Source organism: Chrysemys picta, chromosome 13 (assembly GCF_011386835.1).
Source record: "Chrysemys picta bellii isolate R12L10 chromosome 13, ASM1138683v2, whole genome shotgun sequence".
NCBI lineage: Eukaryota > Metazoa > Chordata > Testudines > Emydidae > Chrysemys > Chrysemys picta.
In genome coordinates this window covers 27,334,584-27,353,081 of record NC_088803.1, presented here as the reverse complement: position 1 = coordinate 27,353,081, position 18,498 = coordinate 27,334,584, and the positions used below count along the sequence as shown (strand labels likewise).

At 45.1% G+C, this 18,498-nt stretch overlaps 1 protein-coding gene across 1 annotated transcript; it reads left to right on the top strand.

The window, feature by feature from the left end:
* The first annotated feature begins 3,753 nt into the window (after positions 1 to 3,753).
* PXMP4 (peroxisomal membrane protein 4) lies at positions 3,754 to 11,235 on the top strand. Its single transcript, XM_005295405.5, has 4 exons — positions 3,754 to 4,042; positions 4,672 to 4,734; positions 5,458 to 5,656; positions 6,457 to 11,235. The coding sequence occupies exons 1-4, from the start codon at positions 3,819 to 3,821 to the stop codon at positions 6,718 to 6,720; spliced, it is 750 nt and encodes a 249-aa protein (XP_005295462.2). The 5' UTR covers positions 3,754 to 3,818; the 3' UTR covers positions 6,721 to 11,235.
* Positions 11,236 to 18,498: the final 7,263 nt, after the last annotated feature.

Sequence of the window (18,498 nt, the reverse complement as noted above, 5' to 3'; positions counted from 1 at the left end):
ATTTTCTTTGGGTCAGAATTTTAAAGGTATTTAGGTGCCTAAAAATGCAGATAAGCATCTAGTGGGATTTTTTCAAAAGCACCCAGAGATCTAACTCCCAAAATCAATGGACGTTAGACCCCTAGGTACATTTGAAAATCCCACTAGGTGCCTATCTGCATCTTTAGGCACCTACATACCTTTAAAAAACAGGCCCGTTATCTTGAATGATCTTAAAAATGGAATAACAGACTTCAGAAGTTCCATATGGTTAAACATAACAGATCTTGTGCATAGGCTATATTTGAGGAAATTGAGGTATAAATAGGCTAAGGGTGGGATCCACAAATGTACTTAAATGCCTGAGTCCTGCTGTTAGGCGCCACTGCAATCCATAAAACTCCCGCTCATTCTCTAACCCTGTAGGTACCTAAATTTGCTCAGCACCTACGTTTTTATAGTACAAATCCCTAGATGCAGATGTTTCAGCCTCTAAGCATGCACACTGCAGCCCCATTCTAGAGATCCCACCCTAAGTGATCAGCAATTGTATCTAATTACTATAATTGTATTGGCTACAGACAAGCTCAAGATAACAACTCAGGTAATTTTTAATTGGAAAAAGAACAGGAGTACTTGTGGCACCTTAGAGACTAACAAATTTATTAGAGCATAAGCTTTCGTGGACTACAGACCACTTCTTCGGATGCATACCGAAGAAGTGGGCTGTAGTCCACGAAAGGCTATGCTCTAATAAATTTGTTGTCTCTAAGGTGCCACAAGTACTCCTGTTCTTTTTGTGGATACAGACTAACACGGCTGCTACTCTGAAACTTTTAATTGGAGTCACTGTGATAGCCTATATAGTTTAACCGCCCCTCCTCTACAGCTAATTGACATTCAACAAGTCTACTGGTTGTAATGACTCAGTCGAGTGAGACTGGACATGTGTGTCAAAAGTTCTCATTGGTAGATTAAGACCCAGCTTCTATGGCTGCATATTAGCTTGGATGTCAGTGCTTGAAATAATAACTACTGTGCCCTCTAGTGATAGCATGAAGGGAACTACAACCACCAAAGAGCATTAATCATAATTGTGGTTACTGCATCATGTCATTACAGGGCAGAGCTAAGGTTGTTTGGGTGTCTTAACTGTGCATTTCTTATCTTAACATGTTTGGGTTTCTTTTAAGTTTAACCTTAATTCTGAATAATGCTAAGATTTATAATGCTTGGTTTTGGGATAAGTACAGCATCCCTGTAATGTTATTTACCCCTAACTAATACATACATTCTCAACCTTGGTTTTATTTTAACATAGTTTGTTGTCCGTGAATGATATAGGAGATCTCAAACTGCTTCATTTTGCAGACCACTTTGTGAAAAACCCAGCTTCCCTCCCACCACCCGTCCCCCACTGCTTCTTTCTCAAAATATTTCAGTATGCTGGCCACCAGGAAGGACCCTTCAGGCTACAGCTTGACCATTTAGAGTCAAATGCTGGTCCTGTTGAAGTCACTGGTAAAAGTCCCAGCGGCCTTAATAGGACCAGCATTTGGCACTTAGTGGAGGGATGTCCAACAAAGCACTAACAAGTGATGCAGTGACGGCTTCCAAGGAGCTCCAGAACAGTATCAACTACATTTACTGATAGTAAAAATAGATACTCAGGACTAGAATACTTGCTGATGTGTGTATTTTCCCCATTGAACAGAAATTGCTTGTTGGTTCAATTCAAGCAGTAAAAAACGGCAGTTATAGAGAGAGGATGACAAATGTTCAACCTGAGAACTAAATATGATCTCTTTGGGCTTGTCTATACTTACGCGCTGGTTCGGCGGCAGGCAATCGAACTTCTGGGTTCGATTTATCGCGTCTTGTCTGGACGCGATAAATCGAACTCAGAAGTGCTCCCCGTCGACTCCGGTAATCCTGCTCGCCGCGAGGAGTACGCGGAGTCGATGGGGGAGCCTGCCTGCCGGGTCTGGACCGCAGTAAGTTCGAACTAAGGTACGTCGACTTCAGCTACGTTATTCACGTAGCTGAAGTTGCGTACCTTAGTTCGATTTGGGGGTTTAGTGTAGACCAAGCCTTTAAGAATCCTGAAATGATTATATTTGGCCCTCTGGCTGCACTTTGGGTGTTCCTAATTTAGGCCCCATTTACATGATAGATGTTGCCACTTTTAACAGTTTGTTTTAAGAGTTTATAAAACTTCAACTTTTTGAATCTCAGCATTTACTGTCATTAATTATTATCTGCCCCTTCCATCATTTCCTACAACTGTGCAAATGTAAATAGATAAAAATAAAAGCTTAAAACCAATAAGTCTACACAACTACAAAAAATTAATCTAAAAATATGCTTAAAATAAACATTGATATTATCTGTCAAAATTATAATAAAATAAAAATCAGATTCTGCCAAGCCTAGAGAGAAAGAATACATTTAAAATTGACGAAAATACAACCTTTTCAAGGTTTAAATTTTTTTATTAAGATGATGTTTAAAAAGAAAGTGAATGGTATAGAACTTAAGTGTAAAGAAGTTTCTGGTTATCAGGGAATAACGTACAGATTATCAAGGGGTGCGAAGTTCGGTTTAAAATCAGATGGCGTAAGGAATACATAATCTGCAATATCCCTGATTAGAGGTAAAAGGTTAATGGGTTAAAGGACAGACATTGAGATATGAGGATATGTTGTTCATATAATGGCTATGTTCAGGTGTGGAGTATAATGAGAGGATACAGTGACGAGGATGGATTGACCCTCATTTGGTGAGATTTAACATTCCGTGAGTTTATGGTTCCTGTTCATATGGTCCAATGGACAAAGTCTCTCAGTCCCTTTCTCGTAGTCGATGCACGATATCACTCCGGCTCACGCCTCCTGGTACTGTCGGTGGCCGGTGATGTGTTCAGTGTAGATGTCCCTGGACCATCGGATAGAGTCTGAGACCATGAGGCACTGCATGAGCCGTGCATAGCATCGACCGATCCCGCAGGTCCACAGCACACGCTCGTTGCAGGGGTTCGAGGCGCCCAGGGCTCCGACAATCAGGGCGTCCATCTGCACCTCGTAGCCCTTCGCTCTCAGGGTGTCAGCCAGGGGAGTGTAACACAATGCACAATTACCCTGTGGAACTCGCTGCTACTGGGCAACATTGAGCCAATGTGTTTCATAGAATTCAAGAAAAGACCAGACATGTAATGAGACCATCAGTGGTTATACTGGAGAGAATACTTTTCTTTTAGAAGGATGCTAAACTCTCTTACATCAGGCCACAAACCCATCACTAAGTGGCAGACGTTAGGAAGAGACTTCCCTTGGCACAGGTTATTCCAATCATGCCCAGCACAAGGTTTCTGTGCTGTCCCCTGAGCAACTGGTACTTGGCCAGGTCAGACACAGGGCACGAGCCTGAGGCACCACAGCCCGACCCTCCCCGGCCATGCCTGTGGCCCAGCAGAGGCTGTGCTGGTGGGATGGGCCGGGGACCCCAGTGGCTGTGACACGCCTTAGGATCCAAGTATGGAGCACCAAGCTCCCACCTCCAGCGCCGCAAGACAGCGAAAGATCCACCCCGCTGGCTGCCAGCCTGCCAGAGCAACAACCCACATTGGAAGAGGGTAGTTTCTGCTCTGGCCAATAGCAACAGACCTGGAGGTGGGGACAATCTGTGATTGGCTGCAGTATAGGGACCTTTTCGCAATCGCAATATCACTTTCGATATCTCCGCCTTGAAGGGGCAGGGCAGCGCCTCCCATTAGTCAGGAGGTTTGATGGACAGTTGAGGCAGCCTATGCGAGTGTGATGGACTGAGCTCGCTCTGTGCTGATGCGGAACCTCTCCTTGGTGGCGTCTGCTTTCCGCACGGACCCTGTTTACCGGTTTTCCCATTGGCTCTGTGCGCTACCGAAGCGGCCCCCCGGTTGGAACGTCGCGGCAATGGGGGCCCAGGCGATGCTCAAGACTCTGCTTTACACCGTCAACTCCCTGCTGCAGCAGCGCAGATACCGCGCGGCGCTGGCCGTGCTCAAGGGCTTCCGGAACGGAGCGGTGTAAGCCGGGCACTCTTGTACCTCCTGCCGTACCACGGTGCGGGGCCCTCCACCCCTCCCCGGGCTGTGCCTGTGCGGGGGAGGAGCTCCCTCTCCGGGCTGTATCTGTGAGAGGGGCGCTCTCTCCTCCGCGGATCGATGTGGATCTCAATTTTTTATCTAAAGCCCAGCAAATCTGCAGATATCCACGGATCATTTTTGCAGATCAGATACAAATTTTGTATCTGTGCAGGGCTCTATAGATGCATTCATAACCTATTTTTTTTGTAAAGTGGCTAATGCCCTTTTTCAAGGGCTCAGAGCTAGGATTTCTTTATTTACTTTAGTTGAGGTTGTTTGGTTTTATTCCCATTTGGAATATGTTATGTCTGATTACCTTCGTTATTTTTAAGTTACAGTTTCTTAGCCTGTGGCTGTTTGGCTGTAAATACTGTATAAATAAAAAATAAAGCTACCGACCCATTGATTGAATTATCAGGCGATGTATTGAAATTGACTTAAGCTGATCAACCAATGACTTGTGGTTTATTTCCACTATAATATAAGGATTAAAAGATCAGTAGTTGGCTTACAGTAATAAAAAGCCTCTGAAAACATTGTGTATGCATATAATAATTTTTCTCTTGCAGCTATGGAGCAAAGATCCGTGCCCCCCATGCTCTGGTGATGACCTTTCTCTTCAAGAGTGGAAGGTATAGACAGCTCTTCCTTTCTAGCATTCTCTGTAAGGATGAGAGCATGCTACAGCCATCCATCTTTTAAAAGTGAACCCTTTGAAAACACCAAGCATGTTCAGATCAAATACTTGTTTTCATAACTAAATGGGAAAATCTCAGTGTGACTTTTTAAAAATGCAAATGACAAGCAGAATGCAGCCTGTTGTTTCAGAGGTTCAGAAAGCTGATATCTCAGCGCTGAGCTAGGCCTTGGTTATACAGTATTGGGGATTTTCCCCAGAGGGCCAGTCACCAGTACAACTAGGGCGGACAAGGGGAACTGCCATTAGCCCCAGTGGGGCTTACCTTGTTTCAAGCAGGGTTAAACTGCACCAGTGCAAATTGTGTAGACAAAGAAAGCCACCGGGTGGTTTTGCTGATGCAGCTGCTCCAATGGCTGTCGATTTCTGGAATAATGGTGTACACAGAGACCTAGACTGGATTCTGATCAGTGACCTAGCAGTGAAATGAGCCATCCTCACAGCTTTGTTTTTGTTGAGCCCATTCAGAAAAGAAAAGTATTACAGTAGTGTCTATAGCCTAACCAAGAATAGGCCCCATTGTGCCAGGTCCTGTACACACAGTGGTAGATTCTTCTTGACCCAAAAACCTTAGTCTAAGTAGACAAGGTACCAGCAGAGTGAACAATGTGATGATCATATTATTGCTTTACTAACGTTTGTTTGTTCCTTTGCTCAGTTTAAGAGAGAAACTGAAAGCGATTGCTCAGGCCACATACACTCATTCCCGAAACCTGGCGTATTTTGTGTTCACTTACAAGGGGCTGATGGCGCTGCAATCCCGACTACAGGGAAAGAACTTTCAGTTGCACTCCTTCGTGGCAGCCTGTGTTGGGGGCTGGTTAGTGTTTGGTGAAAACAATCATATCAACAGCCAGGTAAACAAATGTATTTGTGGAGTTTGATCTTTCTGACCTTGCCAAAAAACATCATCATGTTGTGTACCAGCTAGTTTGACTAGGATTTAAAAAACAAAAAGAGACTGATGCTGTAAGTGATGCTGTAATGTGATATGGCCACTCTTCATATATAGCTCACTTACTGTCAAAGCCTAGAGGAAAACCGTTTGTATCAGTGGGTAGTGCACACAGCATTGGGAGCCAGGGGACCTGCCTTGTATTCCCAGTTCTGCCACTGACTCGTTGGACGTGCACAAACTTGCACTGGTTTAACTGAAGTTGTGTTTTGAAACTGATATAGCTGAACTGCCACAGAACTCTCTTTGAACACGCTTAATTTGATTTAAACCTGCCTTATATTTGTTTAACTGACGTAGTAAAATGTACAGTTTCAGGTTATACCAATATAAGTGGTATGAAACTGATATGTGTGCCCATGCAGTTTATCTAAATTGGATTTTAAAATGAAGATGCAGAGCCAATTGACTGAGCTCTTTCACGCCACCTTGTGAAGTGTATTAGCAGCAGAATCTACTGCTAATACAACTGATCTTCCAAGTGATAGATGTTGTACCAGATGAAACCTATTGCTCAGCAGAACTAGAGTGCCAATCATGTTAGGAGGATACAAACACACACTACAACGTTGAAGACAATTAGCTAGTAAACTATGGTCAGCTATTAACCTTTTCTGTCTTTAACTTCCAAGTTGCTTGATTTGGTCAGATTTGCTAGCCATGTTACTAGACTAATATTCCTTGGCTTTTCTCTTTATGTAGATAAACATGTACCTGCTGTCTCGTATTCTGTTTGGCTTGTCCCGACTGGCAGTGGAGAAAGGTTATATCCCAGAACCCAAGCAGGACCCTTTCCCGATCTTTGCTGCTGTGACTTGGGGGATTGTTCTGTGGCTCTTTGAATATCATCGGCACACTCTCCAACCTTCTCTGCAGTCTTCCATGACTTACCTGTATGACGACAGTAATGTATGGCACGACATTTCTGACTTCCTCATTTATAACAAAAGCAACGCTCAAAAGTAATTTGCTAATGCCCAGCGATCTTTGAATAATGGCTCATTCCAGCAACAACGGGGAAAGGATTTTCTGCTGCCCTTGATTGACGCACTTTTTATTATTAGGATCTGTCCGACAAATTTCCCTCTTGTTTCTTGGCCAAAATGTTGTGAGTAACCTAATGATATTTTCTTGACTCTCTATTAGCCACACAGGGACTCCATAGAAACCTGTCCCAGTGCCACAACGAGAGCAAAATGTTCCTGGATTAATTTGATTTCAAAAAGGCTTTTCTACAAGAGACCTTATGTTCCCTACATTGTAATAGTTAATTACTTTTAAAGAATGCACTGATTTTAAACACAGCTCGAAAGTAAACTGTGACTATTGTTTATATGACACTGAAACAAAATATGCAGTAGGGGACTAATGGAATGCTTATGTGCTAGAAATGCCTCTCACGACCACTGTGTTAGCAGAGGAAGGAATGCAGTGATTTCTAGCCATACCTCTCTATATGTTGGGTCTTTTTGTGAGCTGATATATTTATCTATCTTCTGCTGTGTCATGTCAGAAGAAGGTACTGATTTCTGTGACGTATTGGAAATCCAGACTAAACAAACTGTTTCTTCAGTGAGTTTTCTGTGCAGTTTGCCACCACGTAGATAATAGGATGTTCAAACTTAAAAGCATTGGGCTTCTTTGGGACAGACATAGTACGTCATGCTTTGAATCCCCATTTATACTCAGTCTTTGTCATTCCTTTGGATTATCTAATGCAGGATGTTTCATTAATTATTCCCCCTATTTAATTACAGCACCTTTTTATTTCTGTGCCTTGGACTATGAATTCCGTACAGTAGAGAAAACTAACCAAACCCATTGTAATAAGATTTTTACAAGTGAGGGATTAAAAAGAGGTTGAGCCCATTGTGTGCAAATCCATGGTGTTACTTTTCCCTCCTGTCTCCTGGAAGGAGACTATATCCATGTAAATTGAAGCTATCATTGATCCCAGCCAAAAGGTTAATATTTTACATTGGACCTAATCAAGAACACTCCTTTAATTGTTCAAACTACTAGATCATATGCTGAATACTTGAGTTGGACCAGTGATCAGTATTTCATATGATTCATGCATTTATGGTTTGCAAGAATTAGTGACTAGTTCTGATATTTTTCTATATAAAATCTATCATTCAAATAAAAATCACAAAGTTTCACTTTTTTTTAAATTTCCCAAATTACAGGCTAATTCTTGCTTCTTTAAAATCAATATCTTCATCTACATAGGTGGCTGATATCTTTGCTTTGCTTATATTTTGTCAGCAGAATGCTGCACTTGAATTGGAATTAAAGTGTCTTTGATAATGTTCAGAGTTTGTAGTGTAGCAAAACACGTAATCTTTTTTCTAACTCCTTGTGTAATGATATTTTTGACAAGATTTCAGAAAATCTCTTCCAAATTTATGACCTGACAGTTATGGTATAATTGACCAAAATCTTCAGAAAAAAATTCTCAGGTTTCTAAATTACCAGTGGTTGCCTCATTAATTACATACACTTGTATAACAAGACACGAAGACAGCCACCTACGTGAGCTGTGTCGTTAGAAGTCGATAACTTCTTGATTGTGTAAGACTAACTTCTCAGTGTAAAAGCCATGCTTATCCTCCCTAAAAAATGTGAACTAAATTTCTGTTGGTGATAATTATATCAGATCTGAAGCTCTATAGTTACCTGCCAGACACTTGTAGTTGAGTGTTAAGCTGTTCAGCTGGTCATTTTTATGCTCTGACATTAACTCCATCTCTTTCATGACTGCATAACCAAACTGCTGTCAGTTACAGTTTTAGCAGCATCCCAGCAGTACCTGCAAAAATCCCTTCTCCCAAGGAATCTATCGCTAATTTCACTTTCATGGTAAATCATATCTGAGACTCAAACCATCTGCAGCTTTGATTCACAGAGCCAGCTGCTGCCATCAGAAACCAAACTGGAATTATGTAGAACTTGCTACTGTGGTGAATCAGTGGCCGTTAGCTGTGCTTTTTAAAGACAGTTGTTTTCCTGCTCTGTGGGGGTAGGATATTAGGTTGCAAGTCTCTCCCTTTTCCAGGGAAGTAATTGGAACAATTCTTCATTGGTATCAGCACACATCACTCTTACTAAAGCCAGCTAGATGGCGATGAAGCCCTTATGCCACTGATGTGACAGAACAATACCAGTGTGTAATTGGGAAGTGAACTAGAAGTAATTTGTCTGTCTGTTGCAGACTTCTGAATACATATGTTACATTCATTCCCTCCACCCTCACCCCACTGTATTGTCTGGGGAGTTCAGTCTTCTGTTTGTGTTCTTCCTTTTATTAGCATTAAAACCAAACAGCAATAAGAAGATAGTTGTGAAACCATCTGCAAAACAGCCAGCCACCCAAGAATGAGAAAGGGAGACCCTGTTTTTCCAGTCCTGATCTCTGTAAATCAAAATACATGAAAACAATTCATGTTTATCACAACCCAAAGTTGGATTGTTGCTTCTAACCAGGGGGAAAATTATGTGAGGCACTTACCACCTCACTCACCATGATGTCAGGGAAGGCTCAGCACTGTGTGGGATGAGACCTTGGTTTGCCCGGACTCCCTTGCAAACAAAGCAGGTTGGTGTATCTCTGGGATATCAATGTGCAGAACAAAGAGACAGAAGCCAGAGGACGTTTTAAATGTGATACTTGAACACTTTTCAAAGTTGGCTCAAATCTTCTTCCCCAAATTGGTTCAAACCATGAAGAAAACTAAACATCTGAGCCATCTAAATGCTCAGGAAAACCAAATATCCTAACAGTACGTGATTTAACAATGTTTTCATAGACCAAGCTTTCTGTGAAGAATGCTTCCATTGACCTAGTTACTGTTGCAGAGGGAGGTAGTGTTCCTACACCGATGGGAAAAATCCCTTCCACATGAGTATAGGCTGTGTCTACACTGTGAGGTTATGCCAGAATAATTACAGTCCTGGGGTTATGCCAATATAACCCCATAGTGTAGACGTGGCGTTAATATTGCAGAGGGATGTCTTCAGGGTTTGTATATGCGAGTAGGGGAGCAATCTAAATGGATTCAGGATATTTGAGTGACTTTATGCCACTGACAACATATCTGGTCCTTGGATAGTACAGTACCTAGGGCAGAAGGGCGTTTCTGAAGGGGAAGATCTCTGCTTGTCAGTTGTCGCTTTAGATCTTGCCACTTTAGAGGCAGGAGAGAATTCTGAGAAGTGCTTACAAACATTGCAATTGTTGTAACGTGCTGTGTGCATAGCATGTTGATATACTAACTACTAACTAGCATGAGTATCTATCCAAATACTAAACATATACATAAAGAGCTGGATCTTCTGGAATGGCCAAAGAGCACAGGTCAGAGGATGGTGTGGAAAGGAGGCCTGGTCGTAGCGCTGTATGAATTTCTATCCCCTAGCCCTCTGTGTTAGAGCAGACCTCAAACTGCTCTAACAAACTCGAGCCTTGTTGCAGTGGCCACAAGAGGCCAAAAACAGCCCAGAATCAGCAGCCATGTTCCCTTTTCTCCAGCCACAGCCTTCCATCAACTCTACACTGCCTGAGAATCACCCCTACACTCAAGTGATCCTTCTGGGCCAAGTAAGCCACCCTCGTGGGAGGCTTACACTGGTAATGCAGGCAAAGAAGCCTCCTCAGTCCTGAGGATTTGGCTCATTGTCTGTAGACTTAAGCCCACTTACTGTCAGCTCCCTTCGTGGAAATTCCCTTCTATTAGAAGAAATATCGGTTCTCCAAACACATTTGTACCGACTCAATACAAATGTGATCTCTTAATATCAAACAGTAAACTGTTTCCTATTTGCCATCTGAAAAGCTCTTTTCCTGGGACAAGCTGATGTCTGTGCTATTTCTAATATTGACTTTGAAATACATCCAGCAGGAGAAAGCAGAACTTGCTGTGAATTTTCAATGCACACAATTATGTGGGTTTTATAATTAAAATGAGTGTTCTGTAGCTTGAGGGGCTTTTGCTGTCCATTTTCTACATTTGTATGGCTGACTTGTAACATGGGCAAAGTGGGGTCACTAAGTGCAACAGATGCTGTAACTAGAGAATTGTTTTTATGCTTTTCAGTCTAGCTGTGTGTATTGTTATTTATAATTACTGTATGGGAAACTGTCACACACTGAAACCCTAGCTAATTTTTTTGGTAATATAGAATGCATTAAGCACATAATCTCAGGTGATTTATTTTAGTTATACTGGTTAGAGTGCTAAGGGGAAAGGCTTCCTTGCTTGTAAAACAATAGCACTGCGGTAAAGAAAGACATGGCAGTTAGTAGACGTATCTGCCTCAACAACCATAAAACATCTTTTCCATCCTATGGACAATGTGTCAGTCCCATGCAGATATCCCGTTTGCCTCTTTTGAGCACGGTTTCTATATAATGCATCTTTGGAGAGTATAATGTTTTGCATTCTTTAATAAATAAATAAATAATTGTCCATCTGTTTTAAATTCTCGTGTTAAGTGATTGAAATTGGTTTTAAGTTAGGTGAAGTTTAATTGCTGAGTATCCTTAATGCTATGTAAAGATATACTATGCGAAAAAAGTTGTAATCCTGGAGCCATTTGTGTTGCACATTACCCAGTCCTGTAGCCAGTGCCAATTAGACCACATGGTCGGAGAGGTTAATCTCCCTGACTCATAACAATGGTATTGTTGGCTGGTTGGGGGAGGACACTGGCTGCAGAGATGAGCTGGGGTTAAAATGTACCTGTATTTTTGGTAGCATGAACCTTCTCACGTTTTAGCAGCTGTGAACATTGGCAGCAACATGCCCAACTGCTGCTGTGATTCATCTCTGCCTAATGTTAGGGAAGGAGGTGGGTTCTCCTGGGCTACACGTGATCAGTACAGACTAGGAAGTGTAACTGTGTCCATTAGGTCTTCGCTTTGGAAATCGTAACAAAGAGGAGCTTTGAAAGACCTGCTTTCAATCAGTCTTGTGCTGCATCTTGAAGATGGCCAGGCCTGGTCTTCAATAGGCTGCAACCAGGAGCAATTGCCAGAGGTCAGCTGTGGCCTAAATCAGCCCTGCCCGTGGAGTGGTCCATTCACCCAAAATTGCCACAGCAGCACATAGAGCAGGGGTGGGCAAACTTTTTGGCCTGAGGGCCACATCGGGGTTCCGAAACAGTATGGAGGGTCCGGGTAGGGAAGGCTGTGCCTCCCCAAACAGCCTGGCCCCCTATCCGCCCCCTCCCACTTCCCATCCCCTGACTGCCCCCTCAAAACCTCCCATCCATCCAACCCCCCTACTCCTTGTCCCCTGACCGCCCCCTCCCAGGACCCCCTACCCCTAACCACCACCCCCTATCCAACCCTCCCCCACCTCACTCCCTGTCCCCTGACTGCCCTGTGGAACTTTTAGCAACCCAGACTTAGAGATCGCAAGGGGGCAGAGGAAGCCGGACAGAAATGCTAGATGAGTTGGATTTTTCCCACCCCTAGGCTAGTGCTTTCCTTGGACAAAGTGCCATACAAACCTGAATTGATCCTCACAACCACTCTAGCCTCCAGAAAAATCTCATCTGCCTCCCTAAAACAAGGGCTGCAGTTGGGGCAAAGAAGAGACGTGGATAGTCAAAGACTACCCAGGGAGTTGATGGCAGTTGTGGGGTTAGAACAGGGGCCTGCCTGCCTCATAGCTCCAGGCTCATTCTCTTAGAGCTCAGCAAGTTGTTCAAGAATACATGTACTGTACACTACAAAAAACCCTGTGGCTGTGAATCTCAGAGCCTGCGTCAACTGATTCTGGCTCACGAGGCTAAAAATAGCCACGGAGCGGGTTGGGCCTGGGCCCTGAAAACTGGTGATATGGGTGAGTCTCAGAGACGGGGCTCCAGCCCGAGCGGGAACATCTACACTGCTATTTTTAACCCTGCAGCACACACCGGAGTCAGTTGACACAGGCACTGAAGCACACTGGGGTCTTTGCAGTGTAGACATGCCCTAAATGACCCAGAGTGTAATATTGGTCAGCTTCTGACAATCTCCTATAAAAGGTGGTAAATACAAGTTCTGCCAGGGGAAGCAGCTGGGAAAGCCACCTCCCAAACTGATGTAATAGTTCCAGCAAAATAGGACTGTGACAGCTCCGCACAATCCATATGATAATCCAGTTAGCTAGAGATCACGTTAGCAAGCCACTGAAACCAGAGTGTAGAGCAGCAACCTAAATAATAATTGTGTTTGTAGGACATCTGTACTCCAATGCCTTTGAGGCATTTTGCACAAAGAAACCCTCAAACATAAGTGAAACTTCTTGGTTTTTTTCTGTATTAGTGACGTTGTGGCAAGAGCTTTGGTAAATAGCATTGTAAAGCTCAGTTTAAAGGGGGCTCAGCTGGGAACATTGAGAATAAATAGCCTGCTAAACCAGGATTCTATCTTTCTTCAAGGTGCACATTTGAACAATGAGGATAATTAACCATTGGAACAACTTACCTAGGAATATGATGGATTCTCCAGTTCTTTAAATAGTTAATTCAAGATTGGATATCTTAAAAAATACAGTTATGCTCCATTTTGATGCTAGTAGTAACTGAACTTGATGCAGGCATGACTGGGTGAACACCTCTGGCCTGTGTTATCCAGAAGGTCACAGGAGAGGATCATAATGGTCCCTTCTGGCCTTAAAATCTACAAAGCTAACAGCCCTGGGCTGGCTGATGGTATGCAAGGTTCAAAGCTCCTGGAAACAGCTGTGGGACCCAGCCCGTTAGGAGTTCTGAATGTTAAAGTGAGGTCCTGTAAGCAGATGCATTTGCTGGCAGGTAGCTAGGGCAGGGATCAGAGCAGTGTAGTTTAGAAATCTGCTCTTATTGGAGATGTCTGAAATGTTGGTAACAGTACTGGGCATTTTCTCATCCCCGTTAGACTCTAGGACCCTTGGCGAATCAAGACACTTAGTCTCTCTGGTCAATATTAGCAAAGGTCCTGAGGCACCTAAACCCCAGACTGAGATGCCACAGCAATCCACAAAATCCCCACTCAGCTGCCGCCTAACCCTGCAGGTAGCTAAACTCACCTGGTGCCTACATTTCTGCTCTATAAGTGCCCTTGGCACCTATGTTTCGGCCTCTGAGCACGCACACTGCCTTACAGTAGGGAACCAGAGGCCCACCTCCCATCTAAGCCCCAGTGTGATCCACAAGCCAGGGGAAGACAGGCATTCCCCTACCTATCTTGTCTGCAGGGCTGATCCATGCCCACCTACTGGATCAGACCCAGCTCAAAATGTGGACAGAGGAGGAGGTAATCATGGGGCTTCCCTTATAGCTTTCAGCCTAGTGGTTAGAGCACTGAGCTGGGATGGGGAGGCTGGTCCAATCCCCCCTCTGTCTGATGGGGAGAAAGGATTTGAACAGGGGTTTCCCACCTCTCAGGAGAGTGCTCAGACAAGTGGGCTGTGGGAGACTCTGGGCTGGGGCTTCCTCAGTTTCTCCTGTTGAAGCTATTCCACTTCAGATACAGAATTAACTAATCGTAGGAGCAGGGCGACTGGGCCCTGGGTCTCCCATCTTGCTCCCATGGGGCACCCTAACCCCGGATGACAGATTCATTCTCTCTCTGCCCCGATGACACCAAAGTCCCTTTGTGGATCTGGGCCTCAACTGCACAAGTATAAAATGGGCATAATAGCTGTGCCCTAGCTTGCAAGGGTGCTGGGAAAATGAATGCATTAAATATCGAGAGGCACTCTGGTACTGTGGTGATGGGGCCAGGTTAGTACCATGGACTGATTCAGTGAGCAGGGCTCTTTGGTGTGTGTAGGTCTGCATCCCTCCAGTTAAGTATCTGGGAACACAAGAGTAGCTGTATCACTTCAGATCATGCATCTAGCTCAGTGTCAGACTCCAGTAGCGGCCAATGCCGGATGCTTCAGAGGAAAGGCAAACAAAAAACCCACAGACACAAAACAAAGCTCAACAACTGATAGTGCATAAAGCCAATTGTGGTGCAAAAGGGGTGGGAAGATTCCTTCCTGGTCCTGCAAGTGATCTGCTGGGGCCCCGACAGATGAGATTTAATCGTTTTATTTTACCCTGCAAAGCTACAAATGTTATGAACGTTTTAGAATCAAGGGGCAGGTTCATCTTCTCCCTATGGTGTGGAAAGGGAGGGGAGGGAGATTCATTTTGCCTTGATACAGACACAAAGGAGGTGCAGAGATGGGATTCATTTCCATCCATCACAATGGTGCAAGGAAGACAGGAAAGGGGCAGGTTCATCTTCCCTCTGTGACCTTAAAGTTTGAGAACGGGAATATACAATTATTCCTTCCTCGCTCCCTATTTTCATGCCCGAGTTTGCTGCAGTTGCAGTTTGGGATTCATTCACTCATTAGTGTGGATTTTCTTTGCAATGTTGTAATTCATAAAAATCCCAGATAACTTGCACAGCCACCTCTCATGTACAATTATAGCCTCCTTGTACAACGACAAGGCAGTGCGTTGTTAAAAAGACACTGCCCTCATTTCCCTGGGTCTGCCGCTCTGTCTGTCCCAAAGGTTAAGCGGCTCTTCTCACCCTGAATAAACTGCCACATGGATTTGAAAATAAACTTTTTAATTCCACTTGGCATTTCTGAGCTTCCTGCTGCTGGATCTGCCTGGCTGGGGAAATGACATCTTTTGTGGCACTAGCAGCAACAGCTGGTGCACCAGCTGTGCCCCAAAACTGCATGTTCAGATCACTGTAAGAAAGTTACAGAGCCTCCTGCAGGAAAGGAGATGCACTCTTGCCACTCCACTTTGCCCTAGTTTTTCCCATATGGAAAAAACATTAATTAATGTGCATACATGTGGTTTAATGGTTGCCTGTTCTTTGCTGTAGCCAAATCCTGTGCTGAGATCTGCAGAGAATTTGTCCTGTAGCATTTACATAGCACATTGCAAACTGTAATTCAACTGCCTCACACCCCTTGAGGTAGGGAAGTGTTGCTATGCCCCCTTTATTGCTGAGGTAATTGAGACAAAGGGAGGTTAAGCGACTTGTCAAAGGCCACAGAGTAAGTCACTGGTATGGCTAGGATTAAGAATCCCTCTAAGACCCAGCTCTGTGCTCAGTCCACTAGACCACACCAGCTCTCCTTCTGTTGCATTATTCCCACCACGAAAGTGCTGAGCAGAGTCCTAAAGCATGAAGCCTGTTACGCAAGAACAGTGGACCTGCATAGGCTCTATTCTAGACCAGCAGTCCAGGAATTAACTTATCTCCTGGTAGTCTCCTGCCTCCCACCTCCCAGCCATGGAAAAGGTTGGAGTTAAAGAGGCAGGGCTCCAGCCTAAGGGCTCGGGCAGGAGCGAAGGGCCAAGACTGAAGCCTTTCTTGGTAGTCAGTGTGTGGGCAAGTGGCAAGCTGCTCTGCCTGCAGTGTTAAAATACAGCTCCTGAAGCACATTGTGACATGGTTTAACATGCTGTCATGCCTGAGCCCTAGCTAAACTAGAACCTGTCTGAGCCTAGATTGGACTCCACCTGACCAGCTGCCTTATTAGGAGCCAGATTTCAAACAGATCTCTGTACAGATGGGGCACGGCTCCAGCTCACAGTGGTAAGGCTGGTTTTGTTTTAACCCAACTGGCTTTTCCTGTGTTTGCATCAAAACCCTTCCTTGTTTGCAATCAGGCAGCAGGTGCAGTTGACTATTTGCTTTGTGTGACAGCACAGTCCTTACAAGGTTTAGAAACCCGCTATACCTCTGCATTTTTCAATCCCATGTTCTTGGTCCAGAGTGGTCTTTAGTGCAGATGTCACTGTATTAACTAGGGCACCGCCCTCCCAAAGTGCTGTCAGGGCTCTGTAATGCACTCGGACCTCCAGCAATGGCCAAGCCTCTCTGCCAAGAGCCCACTTCAGTGCACGCCTAAGGTTTCCAGTACAATCTTGCTCAGCCTGTAGTTAAGATCCCTGTATACTAGGCAAGCTAGTTTTACGGCTGCCTTTGTCCTCCTCTTCCTGAGTTAGCCATGAACCAGTACTCCCAGCTAGTGATAGAGGCTCATTATGCTGGTGATGGGTAGGTCCCTCTTTCAGATGAGAGAGAAGAAGAAGGGGATTCTGACCACTGATGGTCAGTAAAAATCCCATGGTGCTTTTTGCAGGAGTGGGGGTGAACCCTCCTATCTTAGTCATATTCCAATCCTGATTATTACATTTTGCCTCCTTAAAATCGCTTTGCAGTCTGTTAGAGACAATATTTTTTCACTTTTCTTCCTAAATTCTCATGTAGTGTGGCTGTGCACTATCAAATAGCTGCCACGTTCCATACCAGAGGCAACTCTGTTCCAGTGAGTCTGGCCTGCATTTTATAAAACACTTTGGGATTCTTTCATGTATAAGCCTTTATGTCTCTATAAGTTATTACAATTCCAGGGAAGCTACAATTCATAAATATGCTTTCCAGTTCATTTCTTTTTTAATTTAGCCTTCTTCCTAAACGGCTTATCAGCTTCCTACACATTAGCAGACACACGGAGGGAACGTTGCTATCTATGCCATGTTTCGTGGGTGTATTACCAGAGCCCAGTGCACATTTACAGATATTAAAGGAGTCTGCTGTTATCTTTTTCCTACCCTGCCTTTTCAACTCTGGCGCATCACCTGCTGTATAATACATATTTCATGGAGGCACAAGCACAGAATAGCCAACATATCTCTGATTTTCATACCACTTAATCCTTGGGAAAGGAGATTCCGGAGTGTGGCCTCGTGATTATGTGCTGGGCTCTGTCTCGGTCAACACCATGGATTAAGCCAGGGATTGCCAGTGCTAAAAGCTTGAGTTGAAGAGCCACATTCTCAAGTTGAATGCTATCTAAGCCCCATGTTCTCTTTGAATTGGGCCCAGAGTGGAGACACCACACCCACTAACCAGGGGGATAGAATTAGAGCAAGGGGCTGGTCGTTGGGACAGCAGGGCTACAGCCCCAGCTCGGCCACCCATCTGTGTTGGACAACCACACCACTTCGCTGGGCCTTCGTCTCTCAGGTGTGTCAGATGGAGAGAATACCCACCTCCGGGGCGTTGGGAAGGCTGATTCATGTTCATAAAAGTTCTTTGGCAGCCAAGGCTGTTCAGCTTTTTGCAATGGGAAAAGCTACGTATAAGTATTTGTGGACAAACGTACTGAGCAGATCAATGCACTTGACGTCTTGGGCTGTCTGTCCCCGCTTGATCCCGCGCTGCATGCCCAGCCAGTGTGGGGGAGGGGCTGCAGCGCCATGGGAACAGGTGGGGAGACGGGTGGGATGAGGGGCAGAGCAGGCCGAGGAGCTGGGGGCAGGCGAGGGGAGCAGCGCGGACACAAGGCGAGGGGGAGCCCCCGGGGAGGGGAACGAGCCCGGGGGGGGGGGAGCGCGGTGAGACATCAGCACCACCGCAGAGCCGCTCCAAGCCGGGCCCTGCTGTACTTCCCCACCGGCCCCGGCCCCGGCCCCACGCCTCTCACCAGCCTGCACCGACCGACCGCCTCTCACCCACGCCGCTGCCCAGCGCAGCGTCCCCCAGCTCCGCGCTGATTGGCCGCGCTTCACCCCCTCCCGTCCGCGCAGTCGCTGCGATTGGGCGGCTGTCAGAAGGTTTCCTTCGTCACCGCACCGCCTCACGGCCATCCGGGTCGTAGCCAATGGGAAGGCGGAGCTGGGCCTCAATCCGGGAGCTGTGGCCAATGGAGAGGCGGTTCACCGCCGGCGTAGCCAATGGGAGCGTGG

Coding starts and splice junctions, on each gene's coding strand:
- PXMP4 (XM_005295405.5), top strand. CDS start 3,819: ATGCGGAACCTCTCCTTGGTGGCGTCTGCTTTCCGCACGGACCCTGTT. Junction 4,043..4,671: donor GGCTTCCGGAACGGAGCGGT/GTAAGCCGGGCA, acceptor TTTCTCTTGCAG/CTATGGAGCAAAGATCCGTG. Junction 5,657..6,456: donor ACAATCATATCAACAGCCAG/GTAAACAAATGT, acceptor CTCTTTATGTAG/ATAAACATGTACCTGCTGTC.